General features: G+C 52.6%; 8 protein-coding genes across 8 annotated transcripts; 3 read left to right on the plus strand and 5 right to left on the minus strand.

Moving 5' to 3' along the window:
* Positions 1-554: 554 nt before the first annotated feature.
* ASPZODRAFT_14453 (hypothetical protein) lies at positions 555-2,570 on the plus strand (the record flags this gene model as incomplete). The annotated part of the gene is made up of 1 exon (XM_022725014.1): positions 555-2,570. The coding sequence occupies one exon, from the start codon at positions 555-557 to the stop codon at positions 2,568-2,570; it is 2,016 nt and encodes a 671-aa protein (XP_022582816.1).
* A 327-nt stretch (positions 2,571-2,897) lies between these two features.
* Positions 2,898-3,732, minus strand: ASPZODRAFT_130284 (hypothetical protein). Its single transcript, XM_022722470.1, has one exon. The coding sequence runs from the start codon at positions 3,525-3,527 to the stop codon at positions 3,267-3,269; it is 261 nt and encodes an 86-aa protein (XP_022582817.1). The 5' UTR covers positions 3,528-3,732; the 3' UTR covers positions 2,898-3,266.
* Positions 3,733-3,998: 266 nt separating this feature from the next.
* Positions 3,999-5,890, plus strand: ASPZODRAFT_130285 (hypothetical protein). The gene is made up of 2 exons (XM_022722471.1): positions 3,999-4,504; positions 4,720-5,890. The coding sequence occupies exons 1-2, from the start codon at positions 4,016-4,018 to the stop codon at positions 5,398-5,400; spliced, it is 1,170 nt and encodes a 389-aa protein (XP_022582818.1). The 5' UTR covers positions 3,999-4,015; the 3' UTR covers positions 5,401-5,890.
* A 219-nt stretch (positions 5,891-6,109) lies between these two features.
* On the minus strand, positions 6,110-7,734 carry ASPZODRAFT_30834 (hypothetical protein; the record flags this gene model as incomplete). Its single annotated transcript, XM_022728206.1, has 3 exons — positions 6,110-6,205; positions 6,255-6,913; positions 6,969-7,734. Coding segments are annotated over 3 exons (1,521 nt in total), but the record flags the coding sequence as incomplete, so codon positions are not given.
* A 1,721-nt stretch (positions 7,735-9,455) lies between these two features.
* On the minus strand, positions 9,456-10,968 carry ASPZODRAFT_23961 (hypothetical protein). The gene is made up of 8 exons (XM_022727952.1): positions 10,606-10,968; positions 10,503-10,537; positions 10,342-10,427; positions 10,196-10,286; positions 10,001-10,130; positions 9,874-9,930; positions 9,767-9,815; positions 9,456-9,706 (listed from the first exon to the last, which is right to left on the minus strand). Exons 1-8 carry the CDS (start codon positions 10,760-10,762, stop codon positions 9,505-9,507), a joined length of 807 nt encoding a protein of 268 aa, XP_022582820.1. The 5' UTR covers positions 10,763-10,968; the 3' UTR covers positions 9,456-9,504.
* Positions 10,969-12,192: 1,224 nt separating this feature from the next.
* On the plus strand, positions 12,193-13,216 carry ASPZODRAFT_130289 (hypothetical protein). Its single transcript, XM_022722472.1, has 3 exons — positions 12,193-12,390; positions 12,449-12,552; positions 12,612-13,216. Exon 3 carries the CDS (start codon positions 12,654-12,656, stop codon positions 12,846-12,848), a length of 195 nt encoding a protein of 64 aa, XP_022582821.1. The 5' UTR covers positions 12,193-12,390; positions 12,449-12,552; positions 12,612-12,653; the 3' UTR covers positions 12,849-13,216.
* Positions 13,217-14,058: 842 nt separating this feature from the next.
* On the minus strand, positions 14,059-15,135 carry ASPZODRAFT_62530 (hypothetical protein; the record flags this gene model as incomplete). The annotated part of the gene is made up of 4 exons (XM_022729083.1): positions 14,059-14,583; positions 14,659-14,781; positions 14,834-14,989; positions 15,067-15,135. The coding sequence occupies 4 exons, from the start codon at positions 15,133-15,135 to the stop codon at positions 14,059-14,061; spliced, it is 873 nt and encodes a 290-aa protein (XP_022582822.1).
* A 2,085-nt stretch (positions 15,136-17,220) lies between these two features.
* ASPZODRAFT_150565 (hypothetical protein) lies at positions 17,221-17,936 on the minus strand (the record flags this gene model as incomplete). Its single annotated transcript, XM_022725637.1, has 2 exons — positions 17,221-17,627; positions 17,705-17,936. 2 exons carry the CDS (start codon positions 17,934-17,936, stop codon positions 17,221-17,223), a joined length of 639 nt encoding a protein of 212 aa, XP_022582823.1.
* Positions 17,937-17,998: the final 62 nt, after the last annotated feature.

The following is a 17,998-nucleotide window of genomic DNA, read 5'->3' on the forward strand; positions in this document are numbered from 1 at the left end:
CCCTCCTTCTCTCTTATCGTCATACCCTGCCCTACACACTAAACCCGCTTCGAACTTGCATCCGTTTCGCATCGTCTCGTATCTTCTCGCATCTGAGTTTCTTTTTCATCGCTGTTCGGGCACTCACTCGCCTGGGGGAAGTTTTTTTTTTATTCTCTCTCTCTTTCGGTTTCTTCGCTGCCTTGGCCTCCGAATCACTCCCCGTCGCGCGACCGTCAACCGTTCCCGGGTGGCGCATTGGTGTCGCGCGTTACTGCAGCACCGCCTCTTTGCGACGAACAGAACAAGACACAAGAGAGATAATGTGTTTGGCGTGACCTGCTCGAGAAAGACTCTTCGATACCGTACGAATATTCGACTGTTTGCGATTTCGTTCGCATCCTTTTGTTCCCCCCCTTAATTTTCTGTATCGTTCGTTCAGTTGGCGACGCGACTTTGACTCGGCACGTTCCAACTTGCACGAGAGAAGGCGAAAAAAAAAAAAAAAGAAAGAAAGAAGGTGAAAATCAAATAATCTCATCGACCGTCTCCGAAGCGAGACGTTGTCGCAAGGCATGAGTGGCAGTTCAAATCAGTCGAGTTGTACGAGTCCTGGTTCCTACAATACCGCCCAGCGCACCGCGTCCGTCTCATCCGGCTCGTCGCCGCCTCACCACCAGCCGCTTCCCGCCGCCCAGTTCCCGCCGCGCTCGGCGCAGAATGATATGTCGGCCGACGTGTACAGCCCCGGCTCTTCGCACATCTCCGCCTCGCTCGGTAGCGCCTCCACCCTCTCCTACCCCTTCTCCCCTATTACGTTGGATATGCGTCTCGGCGATTCGGACCGCAGCCTAGACGGCTTTGGCCGCGCCGCCCCCGGTGGCGCCATCCTGATGCGCAAGTTGCCCCGGAATACCAGTCGCGAAGCGCTCCGCAGCATGCTCCTCTTCGCCAAGGACTTTGTCGACGCCGACTTCATCGCCACCGACCTGCCCGAGGACAACGGTTTCCTCTGTGCCATCGCGCGCTTCAACACGCTGGCCGCCGCCGAGGAGGCGCGCGCTCTCCTCGATGGCAAACCCAACTCCAAGAACGATGCGACCATGATCGTCGAGCTCTGGAACTCCCCGGTCGGCGGCCGCCGTAACACCATCGATCACACCGCCAATGCGACAGCCACCACCACCACTTCTTCTTCGAATCCGGCATCCGTGACCGCCGCCGCGACCCGTGGCCTCTTTGCCAGCGTTTCGTCTGCCAACGGTCCCCTCTCCCGACAGTCCTCCCGCTTCAACGGTACCTTTCAGACCCTCGAACGTCTGACGGCCGGCGCCGCTCCCTCCCACCCAGACGCGCTCTCGGGGCCCGGCCCCGAGGCGGGCGCTCGACTGCACAGCCTCTTCTCCCCGCAATCGCCAATCGGCAACGGCGTCGGCGTCGGCGTCGGCGTCGGCGTGGGCATCGGCGTCAGCGACCGGCCTCGCGTCACCGGCAAGTCCATGATCGACCAAGACCCCGATGAGGACACCGGCGAGTTGCTCAAGGATCCCGTGGGTTACGCCGAAAGTGGCCATGGTGCCGTCTCCTCCGTCACCATCCCACGCCGCTCCACCAACCCTCAGATCCCCACCAGCCGCTTCGCCAACCTCTCGCTCACAACCTCCAACGCACTGTCATCGCCGCCTTTGCCTAACTACGCCCCCGGCGGCCCGGGTGGCGGAGCAGGTCCCTCCGCCCGCATGGGCGTGGGCCCCGGTCCCTCGTCGGCCTTTTCGCCCGCGATGAATGGCGCCGGCCCAGGTGGTGCCGGTGGCCCTGGCGGTAGTGCTGCTGGTAATCAGATCAACGGCGCGCATGGCTATCACTACGGTAGCCAGCATACCCCGCGACACAGCCTCCCCGCCGCCAACCCCAACGATCTCAACCCGCCATGCAATACCCTGTACGTCGGTAACCTGCCTCCCGATACCTCGGAGGAGGAGCTCAAAGCCCTCTTCTCCAAGCAACGGGGATACAAGCGGCTGTGTTTCCGGAACAAGCAAAACGGTCCCATGTGCTTTGTCGAGTTTGACGAGGTCGCCATGGCCAGCAAGGCTCTGAATGAGCTGTACGGGTACAAACTGTCCAACAGCGTCAAGACCGGCATTCGGCTCAGCTTCTCCAAGAATCCCCTTGGTGTCCGTTCGGGACAGCCGGGCAGTCTGTCCGCCTCCAACGCACTCGCGCCTCAGGGTGCCATCCCAGGCGGAGGCACCACGATGGGTGGCACGCTGCCCAGCCACATGTTTTCGAGCGTCAGTGGTCCCCCTCCGGGACTGGCCGCTCCGCCAGGTCTGTCGATGCCTCTGCCCATCCGCAATGGCGCCCTGCATCCGGCGACGGGCAATCCGCATGCACCACCGCCCCCCATGGCTAGTCCGGGAGCTCCCTTTAATCCCAATTCTGGACTGGGCATTCGTACCAACGGCGTCAACCTCAACGCCATGATGATGCCTTCCCCTCCGCTCGCGGGTGGTGTGGCCAGCAACGGGGCGGGTCCCAACATGAACGGCTTCAACTCATTTTATCCTGATTATATGATGGGACGGTGAACTTTGTGACGACCCCTTCTTACGCCTCTCTACAACTCTGACTTGAGATGCCCGGCATATGCGTGTCTGTATCTGGCTTCTTTTTGTTTTGTTTTGTTTCTTTTTTTTTTTTTTTCAACTCTTCATGATGAACTGGGATATCCGGCGCACTGGGAATCATTTTTCATGAGCTAGAGCAGCATTTGGAGGACTACTCTCCTCCTGGGAGTAATCATTCGGTATCCTGATCTTTTTTTCCTCTTCCCCTGTTCGCCTTATTTTTTTTTTTTTTTTTTTTTTCTTCAAACGCTTGCTCTACAAAGCATGGGAGTGCGGGCGTGGTTCCTTGTTTTTTTTTTTTTTTCTTCCCTTCCCCCCTTCCCCCCCCTGTTGGGCGGACTGCATTGCATGTTGTTGTGGCTTGTTTCGTTCTGTTTTCGTTGATTTTTTTCTTCGTCTTTTACCTATGGTAGGCTTATGAGGATCCGAGTAAACGCATCGTTCATCATCTCAGATTTGTTACACCTCCCTCGCCGGGTTTGTTCGAGTTGGCCCTTTGCTTCAATCCTGACTCCGATGCATGTTTTATGTCTTCGCTATACTGCCTGTCTTTGTCTTTCGCTTCGTGTCTTCCTCTTGTCCCTTGCTTAGTGATAGTGATTCCCCCTTTGCAATTTCTCCATTCCCACGTGCATTTCTGTATGACATATTCCTGTATCAGCCGGGTGCCGTGTGGGTGGATCGTCTCTTTGTTGGTCTTTTTCCCCTTGTGTTGGTTTGTCTTTCATCGTATATCTTTCTTCTCTCATGTGTTCTTTCCCTCCCTCTATTTGCCTTTCTTCTTCTTCTTCTTCTTCTTCTTCTTCTTCTTTTTTCGATTCGCCGGGGTCCACTGGACTGTAATTCTGTTTCTTCACTTGCTCTAATCATTATTATTTGCTCTCTATTCTCCAAATTCTCCTTACAATATCCTTCCATGATTCGAGGCAGAGATTATTTCCAAATATCATGTGGAAGAGGCGTTCCTGCTGCACGGATACAACAATACAGTTTCTGGGTCATTTTCTCTTTCCCAGAGGGACAGAGGCGTCGTCTGTTGGCTTGCTGGATCGTCATCCATCTCTTGTTACAGCCGGGAAATTGCTGAATAGTGTTCCTTTCTTCTTTATTTCTTCGTTTCCTCCTCCACTTTCCGCCCCCCTTTTTTTTATTTGCTCTGGTGGCTCATGTTGTTTTCTTTGCTACTGTATTCAATAACATGAGGCATTTTTACTTTTCAATTGTTACTCTGTAGTTTTTACTCGTGTAGTATACAGTACGGAGTTACCTCGTTCGTTAGCGCAAATGCCAAAAGCTGCCCGGCATACCACGTGATTATTACTCACGTGACACACCGCTATTGGCAAAAGTTTCTTCTCTGTTGTCCCAAATCCACTCTCCATTAGACAACAAGCATCCCTCCCACCATGCCTCCACGAATACAAAGCCACCGTGTTTCCAATTCCCTTCTCCCCTTTCTCTCCTCTTCCTCCTCCACCTCTTCCTCTACCTTATCTGCTTCTGCCTCATGCTTATCACGATATGACTTCTCCACAACATCGGTCTCGCAAACACGACACCGCGAGACCATGTTCAACTGGCTAAACAACGAGGGCTCCGTGTTCAAATACCACGTCCCCGGTGAAACAAACTACGTCACCCGGCTGCAGAAGGGGAATGACGCCTCGCAGTCTTCCTCGCCCGATGTCGGCGTCGAGAACAAGAAGCCGTTCCCGGGCAACCAGGATTTCGTGAGCGAGAGCATCCTCAGCGAGGAGCTTCGCATGGAGATCTACAAGCGTGTTGTCGAGCAGAAGAAGAGCATCCGTGTGGTCAGTGTCGAGCTGCGCGTAGACATGCGGCGAGTGGGTGCTGTCATTCGCTTGGTTGAGCTTGAGAAGCGATGGAAGCAATTGGTATTTTCTCCCCTCTTTCTCTCTCTCTCTCTCTCATCCCCCCCCCCCCCCCCCCCCCCCCCCCCCTACCTCCCTGGCAATGATGAATGGAAAAATTATCGATTAGTCTTGAAGACATTAGAATGGTTACAAACTCCCATCCTGAGCCAGCAGTTTTATATTTCCCTATTTCCATATTTTCATATGCATTTTTCTTGTTTATACTAAGAATATAGGGCAAAAACCTTGCACTCCCCTACGCACGCGCCATCCACGAAATGGTGCCGACGACCCCCTTAGCGACGGACGGCAACCAACCCAGCCACGAGTCGACCAACGACCTGCCCATCCACCGGCTGACGGAGCCGCAGATCTTCTACCCGGTCCCGGAGTCGCGACCCTTTACCCGTGTCGACGCCGGCCGCGTGTTCTCTGGTGCCCCCGCGCTGGTGCACAAGGAAGCGGAAAAGTCGCGAGACCACCTTGCGGCCGTGGACGACCTGGTCCGCCGCACGCGGACTTTCGAGCGCATCGGCAAGGGCGCCAACGAGCAGCAGGTCCTGCAGCCCGCAGACATGCGCATCCCGCACCCGCAGCTCATCCTGGTGGAGAAGGACCGCATGGACCACCCGAACGAGTACCGCGAGCGGGTGAAACGGTACAACGAGCGGCTTGCCGACCAGGACGCCTCGGAGGGGAAACGCCGCGCGGTAGCCGTCGCCCGCAGGGAAGCCACCCTCAAGCACGTCGAGCCCGAGACTTCCCGCTTCCAGTTCCGCATCCAGGATGTCGTGGTCAGCCGCACCACGACGGGCAGGGACGGTCGTGGCCCCAACGCCCCGGGCCGTCGCTATGGTGTTCCTTCCCAGGAGTGCAAGAAGGGGCAGGTCAAGATTCCCACCGAGGTCATCGTTTAGATATTACTAGCACCCTCGGAACTGTTTTTTTGAAACTAGCGTTTGTATAATAGCAATAAAGCCAAATCAAATGTACCATATTAACCATGCTACTGCTACCGCCTTTCATACCTGAATTGAAATAATATACTAGGATATACAATAGTTATAATATCATGTACAAAATAAAAGTCCGTCCGGGTAACAGTAGATAGATATCTGCATCTCGTGTTCTGATGCTCTGATAAGAGGAGAAAAAAGAACAACAAAAGCAAGAGGCCGAGATTCGATACACACAGGATAGCGAGGCTTGGGTATCCAATGAACAAGACAAGGAAAAAAAGGAAAGGAAAAGACAAAGAGAACAGGCCAGAATGAGAGTTATAATAACACCGGACCGGGGATGAAAAGAAGAACAACCTAGCTATGGAGTATCCTTCGGTGCCGTCACAACAGCAGCTGAAGCAGCGGCGGCAGCAGCAGCATCCCCTTCGTGTGCATTCGGGTTACTACCCCCCCTGCTACGGCTCGTGTGGCGGTCCGAGCGGGTGATGACGACCGCGCTGCGCGACGAAGCAGGCGATCCGGAAGAGCTTTTCTTGTGGTGGTGGCGGTAGTGGTGGTGGTGGTTTGTGTGCCCGGTACCCCCGTGCGCGTGGTCGTTGTGACCGCGATGCAGCGGGCTGCTTTGGCTATCGACAAATGGCGGGGAGGGTAGAGGCGAGTCGACGAAGCCGCGCCATTTGCGCCAGCCCTCGAAGTCGATCAGGGCCTGCATGCAGCCCCATTCGGTGACCTTTTGTTCCAGCCAGGGGAAACCGACGGGCTAAAGCTATTAGATGGGTGCGATCAAAAGGGGGAAAAAAAGAGAATACCTTTGTGAGGAAATCATTGCAGCCAGCCGCTAGAGCTTCATGTCGATCACTCTGCAAACTGCTGGCCGTCAATGCAACGATGATGACGGGACTCTTGAACAGGGACAGATCGCCGAGCGTGTCCTCCTCCTTCAGGGTCCTCTCGTCCGGTGAGGTGGCATTGGTGCTCGCCGCACTCGACCGCCCCGAAGCGGTCTTGGGAAAGACACCGATTCCGTTCAAGCGTTCTAGCCGGCGGATCTCCTTGGTTGCCTCGAGTCCGTTCATGACGGGGAGCTGGATGTCCATGAGTACAAGGTGGAACCCGCCCTGGCGCCATTTGCGCACCGCCTCCTCGCCGTTGGCCGCGCATTTCCAGCGCACGCTGAGCCGTTTCATAAACGCCTCCAGCAGCTTCTGGTTGATGATATTGTCCTCCACGATCAGCACGTTGATCGGGGGCACAGTGCCTTCGATCAGGCCGCCAAAGGCTGCGGCTGCCGACGAAGCTGCCTGCGTGCTGGCCTTCTTGTTTTTGCGGCCGGGCCGCGGCGAGGCGCCCCGCGTTGGCGGGGTTAGAGCCTTGTTCTGCGGCGATTCAGGCGGAGGCGCGGGTGGCGTAGGCACCGAGGCCACCGGCGGTGGTGCAGGCTGTCCGCTAGCAGCCGTGATAGTCGCATCTGCAGAAAACAAGTTAACATTGAATCGGAGAATAAAAAAGAGAAGGGCACAAACCGTTAGGGACTTCAGGAGCCGGCCCCAGCATGGTGGGAGAATTGGTCGTATGTCGAACCAGCTGTGGGCGGCGTGGATGACGTGCTCCCCGGCCTGGCGACGGGATAGGCGGTGGTTTCCCGGTGGTCAAGATCGAGATGGACGGCGCAGTGTGTGCATTGGCGCCACTGACGGTTGGAAGAGAGTTGGGTCCGTGTGCATTCGGGGTCGAGAGTTTCGGGTTGACGGGCATGAGAGGGAAATAGTCGCCGTGCTCGCCCGGTTCGGAATGGTGGTAGTATACATTGTGACGGGGTGACGGCTTGGGGGTCCGCCGTTGCGGGACATCGATCACCAGGGCCTCCTCGATGGATTGTCCGCCGGGGTAGTAGGCATCCAGGACAGCAAGTAGCGGCTCTTCGGGGCTCAGGGAGCGTTCCGGGGTCGACTGGCGGTTCGACCCCTCCCGAGGCAGGATACGGATGCACACGTCGGGCGCATCAAAGGTCTTGCCGATCGAATTGGCGTACTTGTGCACCACCATGTCCCTCAGCTCGTCCACGAGGCTGTCTGCCGCCGTAGACACCAGCGTCGCGGACCCACCGGGCCGTTTGACCCAGACCTTGCGGTAGGTCATCTCTGCGGCGGCGGCTCCTGGAAAATCCCCGTCCTGATCGCCGTTGAAGTACAGCGGGGTCGACTCCAACAGACTGTTGATCAAATGTTGCTGGGACGCCGGCAAAAGCGACTGACGTCGGGCCGCGAGACTCGGGCGTTTGGATACGCTAAACGGCGTAAAGGTGGACGGCGGATAGGGCTGCGCGTTTTCAGCCTGCGGGTCCTCCGACACGGGGTCAAGGAAAGGGGTCAAGGGAGGCTCGGGCCTGCCGGAGGCGGAGGCAGAGGCAGAGACAGAGGATGCCTGATTATTCGGGACGGAGGAAGAAGGCGGCGACGACAGCGGCGATGGAGGTTCTGTGGGCGGCGTGGGCGGCGGACGCGAATCGGCGGGCGGTACAAACGGCGGATTGGCACGTTGAGTGGCGATCGGCTCGCCAACAGCGGTTGTTTCTGCCTCCTTTTTTCCCTCCTCCTCCTCCTCTTCAAGTCCCTGCTGCTTCTGTGGCTGCTGTTGATGGAGCGGTCCCCCGTCTTTTGCAGCAAGGCAATCGAAAACGTCCCCCTGATCGGTGGATCCGGTGGCGGGGCCGGCGATCTCGTCTGGCGAGCTCGAACGATCGCCAAAGAGCGAGGAGACGATGCTAAAGGCACGCGACTTGACGTCTCGAGGTTCACGGGAGACCAACGGCGGAGTGAGGCCGCGGGCAGGCAGTGCGGAGGAGTTGAGGTCGTCGACGAGGACACGCGGGTCCGCCTTAGAAGTTGCTGGCACGGCGGAGCTCGACGACGATCGCCGGAACGGCTTCATCAGCCGCGACCACCGATGGTCGCTCATCATAGTGAGGAATAATAGGGACCCTCCGTAGATTGTCTTTTTTTTTTTTAGAAAGCAAAATCTCACCTCCTCATTATCCGATCCATGCAGCAGCTTGAAGGGTGAGAAAAAAACAAGCAACTTCAAGGTAATAGCTTCACCGCCCAATTGTCCCCAAGACGCCCAACACGCAGATGCCAGGCCAGCTCAGCTCGACGCAGGTGTCTCTCCTCGGATCCGATAACCCAGTCCACGATGAAAGCGTCGAGAATATGCTCAGAACCAGGTCTGAGCTCTTCTCGCCCAGTTCGACTGGGAATGAAGACCCCGCCGGTCGGCGTAGCCGGGGAGGCTGTCGTCACTGGCGAGAATGGCTCGAGCGAAATGGTAGGGGGGATTCAAAAATGAAATGAAATACAATAAAATGAAATGAAAGAGAGAGATGAGAGGGGGAGGAAATAAAAGTCAGATGGCAAGGACCAGACCGACCACTGGCTATTAAGTTAAAACGAGAGATCTCCCCATCTTACACATCACTAACAAAGAGCAACGCGCACGATCCACGCCGGCGCCCGTTTTTGACACCAGATCGGGGGACTGGACGGGGTCAGAGCTTCCACAGCCTGACTTATTGGTCTAGGTACGTGGTGCTAATGTCGCCTTACGGAGTAGTTGTATGGAGGAGACCAGATAAATGAAGTAATAAGCAGGATGACTACTATTCACTAATAACTAATCAAGCAGATAGCTACGGAGTAATAATTACGGAGTAGTTGCTCTCCAATGAGATTGAAATATTCGGCGCAAGTTACGAATGACAGCTGGCAACTGACAGAGCTGCAGAGGCGAAACATAATATTCATGCTAGTGTCAACTAGTAACTAGTAATTCGCTAACTAACTAAAGGTAAAGGTACGTAGTTATGGCCAAATTAACTAGCGACTGAGGCTGACTATTAGTTGTAACTACTAACTAATGGTTGGTAATAACTACTCTGTAGTATTTACCTGTCTATGTACAATGCAATGTCTATCTACTATGATTTTTTCGACATGGAATCCCAATATGCAATGCAGCCGTAACTCGTGGGTTTCCGTATGACCAGACAAAAAACGAGTACTATTATGTCTGACTCTCAAGATCGTCTGGTCGAGAAGTGGCGACCACCCCCTTGTCAATCTCTCCAGTGACGTCGGTGTCACTCGTCTCCAGCCCGAGCACCTCGTCGATCGATTTCCCAGTGGCTTTTGCTTCTTTCCGGACTTCTCGGTAGCGGATTCGCCAGACGATGTGACTGATGTAGATGCCTGCTTCGAGGACGATCCTGAGACAGAATGTATTAGTGGTAATACAAGATAATCATGTCAGAGAGTAGGTCGCTTACACAACAATATACATAATTCCTCCCAAGATATCAAAGCTACCTTGGGCCGCTATACAGAGTTAGAAACCATATCCAAGACGGACAGGTCTACAAAAGCAGTCTCATACCGAGCGCAAACAGCGAGAACAGCCCGCCAGAGGTATCAATCGACAAGAATACCCAGTCTGAAGAAATGTTAAAGAAAGGAAAGAAGACTTAAACCAGACACACAGAGATAACTCAAGGTTGACTCACTGATCCCGACGACACGGCCACTTCGCTTCCACATTTCAAAATACGGCGGTAGCAGTCCTGCGCCGAGGAAGATGGCAGCAAACACTCCGACCACCGTGTCAGGCCATCTGATGCCCTTGTTGTACGGTATCTAGTACGTGGTCAGCTGAAATTTTGTCGAAGTACTAAGTATAGAGGATCTGGCTCTTCTCATACCCTCAACGTCAGGATCAGGAGGGCCTCAGCCCCGCCAAACAACAACCCCGTACCCACGGCACATAAAGTGGCTTTCATGGCAGTATAATTACTATGATTCACTGGTTATCATGTTATTCTTTCTGCTCCTGAGGTTCCTGACATACTGGTTGTAATATAAAACCTGGCCCCAGCCTATCAGAGCAAGGGTGCTGAAAATCTGCGGCTGGATCTGTAGGGGAATGTTCACTTCCTAGAGAGACAGAGAAGAGAAGGTTAGCAAAGGACTTTTATAGTTAGAAGAAGCCATTTGATTGAGAAAACGTACCTGCAAGATAAGATATGCCCCCATGGGAACGGCACCTTGGAAAGTCAGCCGGCTCAGCCGAAACAGAGGAAGATAAAAACAGTAGACTTGAAGCAGGTCGTACAGAGTGCCCATAGAAACATCATCAAAGCAGGCAAGCCATCCGTCTTCTTGCGCTTCCAGTTGTGCCAGATCTGCGGCACCAGCTGCAGACACCACAGGACCGTGCCAATGGTGCCGAGCACGTTTGACGCAGGTGTAACACCCGAACCTTGTCCCATGACGCACGAGAGCGGAGGAGTGGTATCTGGGGTAAGTAGAGTGTAGATTTACCGGGTACTCCCTAGTTGACTACCTGGATAGAAGAGATATTAGAGATGGTAGTAAAAGAAGAAAAGGAAGACGATGAAGGGGTTTTTTTTCCTGTCTAAAATATTAAGCACATTTTAGGCGCTAAGTTACTCCGTACCTCTCTCTACCTTCCAACGGACTCAAGCCACGAGAGACGAAATCATCGGCGGTGCAAGTTGGTAGTAGTAGAGCTCTGACGAACAGCGTCAATCTGTGGACTAGACTGGTCGGAATCGCCAAGTGGTTCCACCGTGGAGGCGTGGAGGCCATCATTGGAAGAACCAAAGAGGAGCAGCTATTCCTAGCTGGGCAAACCAGAAGAGAAATGGGCCCTGAAAGAGGCAAGTCGGGGGAGAAGGTCGAGAAGAGGATTTCCATTATTAATTTGATGAGTGATGAGGCTAAAGATATCGAGTATCGTACCTTTGGCTTAGGTGCTGAATCTAGCACTCTGGAGTTCGCACTGTGGGAAATTTTGCCCAACGTCCAAAAGCCAAGGCACGTGGGCTTCTTTCTATCAGATCGACAATTCTCCGAACGTCACACAATTTCTAATCATCACTTATTCCACCGAACCTTGGGTTTTTAATAGGAAGTATTACTACTGACTCGAGATACTATGTGCGATTATCTAGTTTGCTTGCAAACAGGACAATAATATCAAGATAAGTTTCCAGAATATTAAGCTCTATTAAAAGGAACAAGGACTACTTATAAAGATAGAGCTCATCTTAGCTTCACCATGAGACATGGCTACTAGACTCCAACACTACGATGAGGTGCGAACAGGATTTCACTTGTCATCGCTCTCTGGGCGGTTTACTCCCTCATCGCCCTCGAGGGACCGCGCTTCGACATCTATTTTCTAGGAGATTATTATGTATATCCTGATTCAGGAAGTCCTAAGGTACTATTCCCATATGTGTATGATATTGTTGACATTCCATTAAATAGACTTGAGCTTGTGTAAATGCCTAAATACTCGTAGAAGAAACGCAGGCGCGAAAAGTTGCCTCAGGCCCGTAAGCCGTCATGCTAATAATCACATTTTCTATCGTCCTCCTCTCCAGCTATTCCCTTGAATCTCTCATTACTCAAGAGCCTTTGGAAATGTCCGGCCACAGTCGAGTACGCGACCGAGTGAACTTCCTGTGCACGAACCTTCTTTCGTAAGAAAGCCATCAATTCAAGGATCAGAGTGGACATTTGGGCAATCTAAGAGCATTCAACATCCGCCATGATGCCCAATATGACTTTGAGCGCCTAAACTCCCAGGCTGCTTACCTAAGTCAAAATCCACCCTTTCTCTTCCTAGGTACCTCTATCTCTAGAGGAGCTCAACCGCCACCCTATCGACGCCCAGAGTCTTAATAAGGGGTTTTATGTCGACTATCACGCGGATACGTCTACTCCTTCAAAATTAAAGACGAGACTTGATCACACAGAGACTTTCTGCAACTATGTGAATAATGTAGCAACTCGCTTCAAAAGGCCAAGTCAAGCTCCTAAATGCTAGTATTATGTCGCTCCTAGAAACTCTGAAGTTATGAGAAATCAGGTTAGTACTCTATCCAAGGCCCCTTCAAAATTGGTGTATACTAATAGTATAATATAAGCTATCCTAACCCCTTTTTCCTGAGATCAAGGCTAGATGTGCTTAAACAGAGCCCATTCAACTTCTAGAGCACCATTTCAGCCTTAGAGTCCAAAAGGCAAGATAGTCAGTATATCTTTGCCCAAGTTACAGTGCAGGTCTTCCAAAACCCTAATAGTAAAAAGGACTTTATACTACATAGAGAGCTAGCTGCAGTGCTTCTAGCCATGCGAAGTCGTGTCCCCCAACCAATTTTAGAAGACGAGGAAGACCAGGAAGCTTTCTTTGGTGAGCCTTCCATGATCGGTAGGTTTCAGTTGGCTTTTCGGCAGAAGAAACACTTTCCTATCTTGATGCTCTCTTATGTGGGCCCTCAGCATGGACGGCTCTTCTATGCTTACTGGACAGAACACAGCTTGTGATCAGACAATCAAAGCTTTATAGCTTTGAGAAAAGGTCAACTGCACCGGTGGAGTTATTTGCTCGGATCCTTCTGAGTCGTCCCCTGAAAGCAGACGCCCTTCCAGACGCTCTGCCGACGGGGCCTTGAAGCCCTCCGCAAACATCGGCGAGCCCCGATGTCAAAAAAAAAGAGGAGTCTTAAGTCCTCTGAGAGCTGTGAAACTCTCCCTTTGATAAATATGGACTCTATGCACTCGCCGAAAGATGCATAGTTCCAGGTACCTGGTTCTTAGTCTTGTGTCAAATCTTGCCCACTGCGGCTGGCGCTGGAATACCGTGCCTTCTTGAAATCCTGCCGCAATGCAGGTGCCTGGTCTCGGCCAGGCCTCCAACGACGAGCTCGTACCTCATCGTGGTGTTGGACTCTAGTAGTCCTGTCTCATGGTGAAGCTAAGACGAGCTCCTTTGTAGATAACCTCTCCCCGATCCTACCAGTATATAGTAGAACATTTTCCGACTCCCTGAAGGATCTTAGGTGGCAACTAAGTCATCCGGCCACAGAAAATAGATAACTGATGTAGTCTTATTAATGTTTTTGTAGACGAACGCGGCGAAAGAACCCTCGATTGGTCTTGGGAAAGGAAAGCCTTGGATAACGCAGTATGATGACCAGAGATAATTACTCGATACTAGGCACGCTGTGAGTCATGTCTGGAAGAACTTGGATTCACTATATCCACACAATGTACGTTTACAGCATTATGAAAGATTGTAGTAGACATCAGATGTGTCATGGCTGTCCCGCATTACAGACTGTGAAAGCAGAAAAAACAGACAAGAGACATGTACAAGAGAGAGGGAGAGAGGGTGGGAGTACCGAATCATCACTTGATCCAGTCCATAGAAATTCGCTCCGTTGAATAAGAGACTAAACCATAAGTAAGGGCAACAACATGCCCGCGAGAAACCATCAAATGTGTAGAAGATGACATATAGAGCTGAAAAGATGCACTAAAAGAGGGGGGGGGAAAGTCACCAATATCAATCTGAAAAGAAAAAAATAACACAGGCCATCAGGACATAACATGATTTTGGTACCAGAAACACACCGAGAGACATTTTGCTCGAAGGGTATCAAATGAACAAAGAACCGTGGGAAGATAAGACGGGCAAGAAAAAAGCGAAAAAATAATACAACCGAGGAAACATTCAGGATAGGCTGACACCGAATCACAGGAGGATCAGATAATTCGATGGAGCAATCCCGGTTTCCCCAGTTGCTTTCCTTGCCTGCCACCACCTTCCACTGACATCTGACACCTCGAGAACCTCGTGCTTGTTGAAGCTGATTTCATTGGCGTCTTCAGGGTTAGCTTCATACGAGTAGATAGCCTTTGCTCGGTAAGGGTATTCCGTTGGCTGTGGCACCTCACCCGGGTTCTCTGCGTTGGGGTTTGGCGATTGACCGGTCCCAAAGCGAGGCTGCGACGAGTTCCGGTGCTCGGCGCCGGGAGCACCGCCTGGGAAGCCGGACACAGGGGTCGAGGTCTCAAAGCCGCTGAGCTGTGCAGAGGTGTACATTTGAGGGGTGGGAGTGGCTGCCGCGACGGTCTCCGGGCGGGCACCAAAAGCACTCGACATGGGCCGGCTGTTGCGGTAGGAGCCGACAGCATGCTCTTTGTGGAGGGCAAACGAGTCGATAAAACCACGGTGAGTAGCTTGAGGCGTGGATCCGAAATAGAAAATCCAGACGATCTATGCCAGGGGTATTAGTTAACCCATCTGTATTTTGAGATTCCCCCAAAAGAGAGCAGGTAGGGCTTGACTCACAATCACCATGGACAGGAGAATGAAGCCGGCGCCAGCAGCTTGCTTAGCGGGCTGGGGTTGATAGACATCCGTGTTGACAGCGAGAGTAGTGAATACGAGCCCCGCAGCCAGATAACCAACGACCTAGTCGCAATTAGGAACACAGCAAGAGGTTTAATATCCGAAGGAAGCATACCGCGACACCGTAAACAACCCCTGTGTCGGAACCAACAACGATGATGACGCCGATGATGCAACAGAACATGTAGGCGATAGCCCACCAAGCATAGTTGGCATAGTCACTTTGGATGTCTGCGATAATCGAGGCGACGAGAGCGATCAACCACGCCAGCTAAATCCGACAGAGAGACACTCCAGTCAGCACAAGCACACAAGAGCACCTATGCGAGGCGTATCGATGGTACGTACGATAGAAATTGAGATGGTGGCGAGCGCGAAGGGGTCGCCCAGGATGTTACTAGCCCTGAACTTGGTCATCTTGCGCGGAGGTCCTGCAAATGGATCTGGTTTGCGAAAAGATGGAGAAGATGTGGTAGAATAAGTCACCATCAAGGCGGATCTTGCAGTGGTCGACTGATTGCGTGTCTGGTTATCAGATAGGGAAGAAGAATGGGCTAGGTGTGTAGTCTTCAAAACGTCTCTCGTATGTAGCGTTTAGATTTTGTTTCCGCAGGAGCTTGGTAGGGGCGCGTGTCACGATTGCAGCACTGGATTCCTGGTCAGTCGGAACTTGACGAGAATCTCTCGGGATACCATCATGGGATATCTGGCCGAGAGACAAAAGGTGTGGTGGTGATTGACGTCGTACCTTGGGAACAATAGGATCGAGCAGCAGCAGGACGAGTGTTTTGACCCGACAGGGAATCGGAAAACAACCGCAAATAAGTCTCCAACGAACGAGAGACCAAGGAAGCGACTGTACTCGGAGGTTGGGATGACGTGGGGGAGAGAAAACAATTGCCCCTTGCAGTGACGCGAATCAGCACCAGGCTGAGGGATGGATGGAGACGGCGGACAACAAAAGAGCGAGGGAAGGGAGCGAACCCAACGGAGGGGGGGAGGGGGCAAAAATGAAAGAAGAGAAGAAGATGGTCAAACGAGTGACTGTCCACGCAGAAAACCGATCGCACAGAACGGGCGTGTGTGGAGGAAAGATGTGCTGAAGAAGGCAGCGAAAAGGAGAGATTAAGGTGGAGGAGGGAACGAGGACAGGGTCGGAGGTGGTACTTCTCCTCCTTGTAGTTAGTTAAGGTACTCCTCCGTACGTGTGTGCTCCGCTACGTACGTTGGTTTCACGGAGTCGATGGTACCTGAACCGCTCAGAGGAGTGGGCCACGCAGGCAATAAAAATAAAATACTGGTAATAAAACTCTCTCCATACAAAATCATATCAAATTTAGTACCTAACTATGAGCTAGTTAAGGAACTAACTAACCAACAGTCATCCAACCGTCGTCTAGTTGCTCTTGGCCGGGTTTCTCGCCCCGGAACACACAGACACCTTTTCGCCATGGGACTGAGTGGTCCAGACTTCCTCGCAAAACCCACTCTTTGCCAGGGAGGCTGTGCTGGCAGTGAGTGACATGCAGCCAACCCAAACTGGGTCCCACGGACAGGGCGTCTGGAATCCCTTATTCCTGGAACTATTGAAGGGTGGTTGGTTGGTTTGTACCCGGCTTGTCAAGTCTCAAAACTTCTGGAAATATCGAATTATGGCGCTGGGAAATTACCTAGATCCGATTTCGTGTCTACGGGGACAATGCCCGTCGCTGTGGCTGGACTGACGACGATCGCCCCTCTTTCATTAAATTCGCATACTCTGTAAGGCCCGCTTCTCACACCATGCTGACGACGACAATGACTTGACAAGTGAAACGACCCGATGAGAAACGGCCGGGGTCCAGCCCTATAAAAATGTTATCGGGATCTGAGTTTCAGAGTACGGTCACTACGGTGTAGTCAAATCTAAAAAAAAAAATTCTAAAACATAAAACGCAAATCAGACTTCAGGAGTCAATAACCAGATCAAAAGGGTCTTGTGGGATGAGAGAAAACAAAACAAGAGGAAAAAAGCCATCAGCCAGGGCCGGCCCCGCCGGCAACCAGCTGCAGCAGATACGGAGTACGGCTCGGCCTGGTTTGCTGCTGGCTTGTCCTACACGGGGAGATTACTCTCGTCCGACTCGAGCCAGTGACCCTATTCGTCGTGACATATGAGGCACTTGTGGGAGGTCTCCCTCGTTTCTTTTATTCTCGGGTGTCTGCATCGTTCGCTTGCCATACTCCGTACCAAGCAAGATCCAGCTACATCGCGCGATGTGTGCCACAAGATGCATAAGGTAACATGATGGTTCCCTACTGGCCTATCGTCCTATATCTGCAGACGACACTCGGACATCTCTGGATCAAAACATCTCGGTCTATAAGGTAGGAAGAGAAGTGCGGACACAGGAGCAAACCAAAACAGAGCAGCTCCGCTGGCTCTAATCACGCTCTAGAATACATTCAAAATCAGACACTGTACACAACCATAGCTCGTTAGACAAGAAAGTAACAGTCACATTATAATTCTTTTGCCCGACGTTCGCGGATGACCTCTTCTCGTCGAACTTCCCTCTCAACATCCTCCAACCGGCCCTCCCACTCCGCCCAACACTCCCCCCCACCCACCAATCCAATCTCATACCATCGCTGTAGCAGTTTAGCCGTCCGGATCCGTAGCGCAGATACCTCCTTCGCCTGCTCCTGTTGCACCTGGGTGAGCTTGTTCAGTTTCGGCTGGAGTTCGATCAGGGACGCGGAGATCTGCGCGTCCGGAATGGGGAGGTCCGTCAACGAGCTGAGCCGGGACGAGGTCTCTGGAAATGCAGTCGCGTAAGATAGGACAATAGACGCGAGGTTCTGGGTCGTGAGACCTTCGGGAGGGTTCTGCGATGGCGTCGAGCTGAACAGCTCGGGGAAACGGTCGTCTTGCAGGCTTATTAGCAACGAAAGGTCATCTTCCCCATAATTATATCGATATACGCTTGGAAAGAATACTACTCACGGAGCTGAATAACTTCTCGAACAGCCGGGATGCTCTTGCTAAGCCTCTCCAGCTCCCTCTCCAGACGAGCCAGTCGCCGCGATGCCGTCTCGTCAAGCGTGTCGGGTTTCGGGGGCGCGGCGGGGACACCAGTCCAGCTGGTGTCTCCAGTGAGGAGGTAGTTGAGGCGACGAAGCCGCGCCTCGAGGAGTTCGATCGTCGCGCCTGCTATCGCATCGCTTTCGAGTGTCATCGTCGCTTGTGTTGTTGATTGGGGAGATTCTCGCGGAGGTTTGAAAGGCCCCGATAACCAGC

This window comes from Penicilliopsis zonata (genome assembly GCF_001890105.1).
Source record: "Penicilliopsis zonata CBS 506.65 unplaced genomic scaffold ASPZOscaffold_4, whole genome shotgun sequence".
In the NCBI taxonomy this organism is placed as follows: Eukaryota; Fungi; Ascomycota; class Eurotiomycetes; order Eurotiales; family Aspergillaceae; genus Penicilliopsis; species Penicilliopsis zonata.

Bases quoted from the DNA above. Each gene is read 5' to 3' on its own strand.
- ASPZODRAFT_130284 (XM_022722470.1), bottom strand. From the start codon at position 3,527: ATGGAAGGATATTGTAAGGAGAATTTGGAGAATAGAGAGCAAATAATA.
- ASPZODRAFT_130285 (XM_022722471.1), top strand. From the start codon at position 4,016: ATGCCTCCACGAATACAAAGCCACCGTGTTTCCAATTCCCTTCTCCCC. The intron at 4,505-4,719 runs GTATTTTCTCCC...CTAAGAATATAG, and splicing joins AGAAGCGATGGAAGCAATTG to GGCAAAAACCTTGCACTCCC.
- ASPZODRAFT_23961 (XM_022727952.1), bottom strand. From the start codon at position 10,762: ATGGGACAAGGTTCGGGTGTTACACCTGCGTCAAACGTGCTCGGCACC. The intron at 10,287-10,341 runs GTATGTCAGGAA...AGTGAATCATAG, and splicing joins CAGGTTTTATATTACAACCA to TAATTATACTGCCATGAAAG. The intron at 9,816-9,873 runs GTATGAGACTGC...AACTCTGTATAG, and splicing joins GTTCTCGCTGTTTGCGCTCG to CGGCCCAAGGTAGCTTTGAT.
- ASPZODRAFT_130289 (XM_022722472.1), top strand. From the start codon at position 12,654: ATGCGAAGTCGTGTCCCCCAACCAATTTTAGAAGACGAGGAAGACCAG.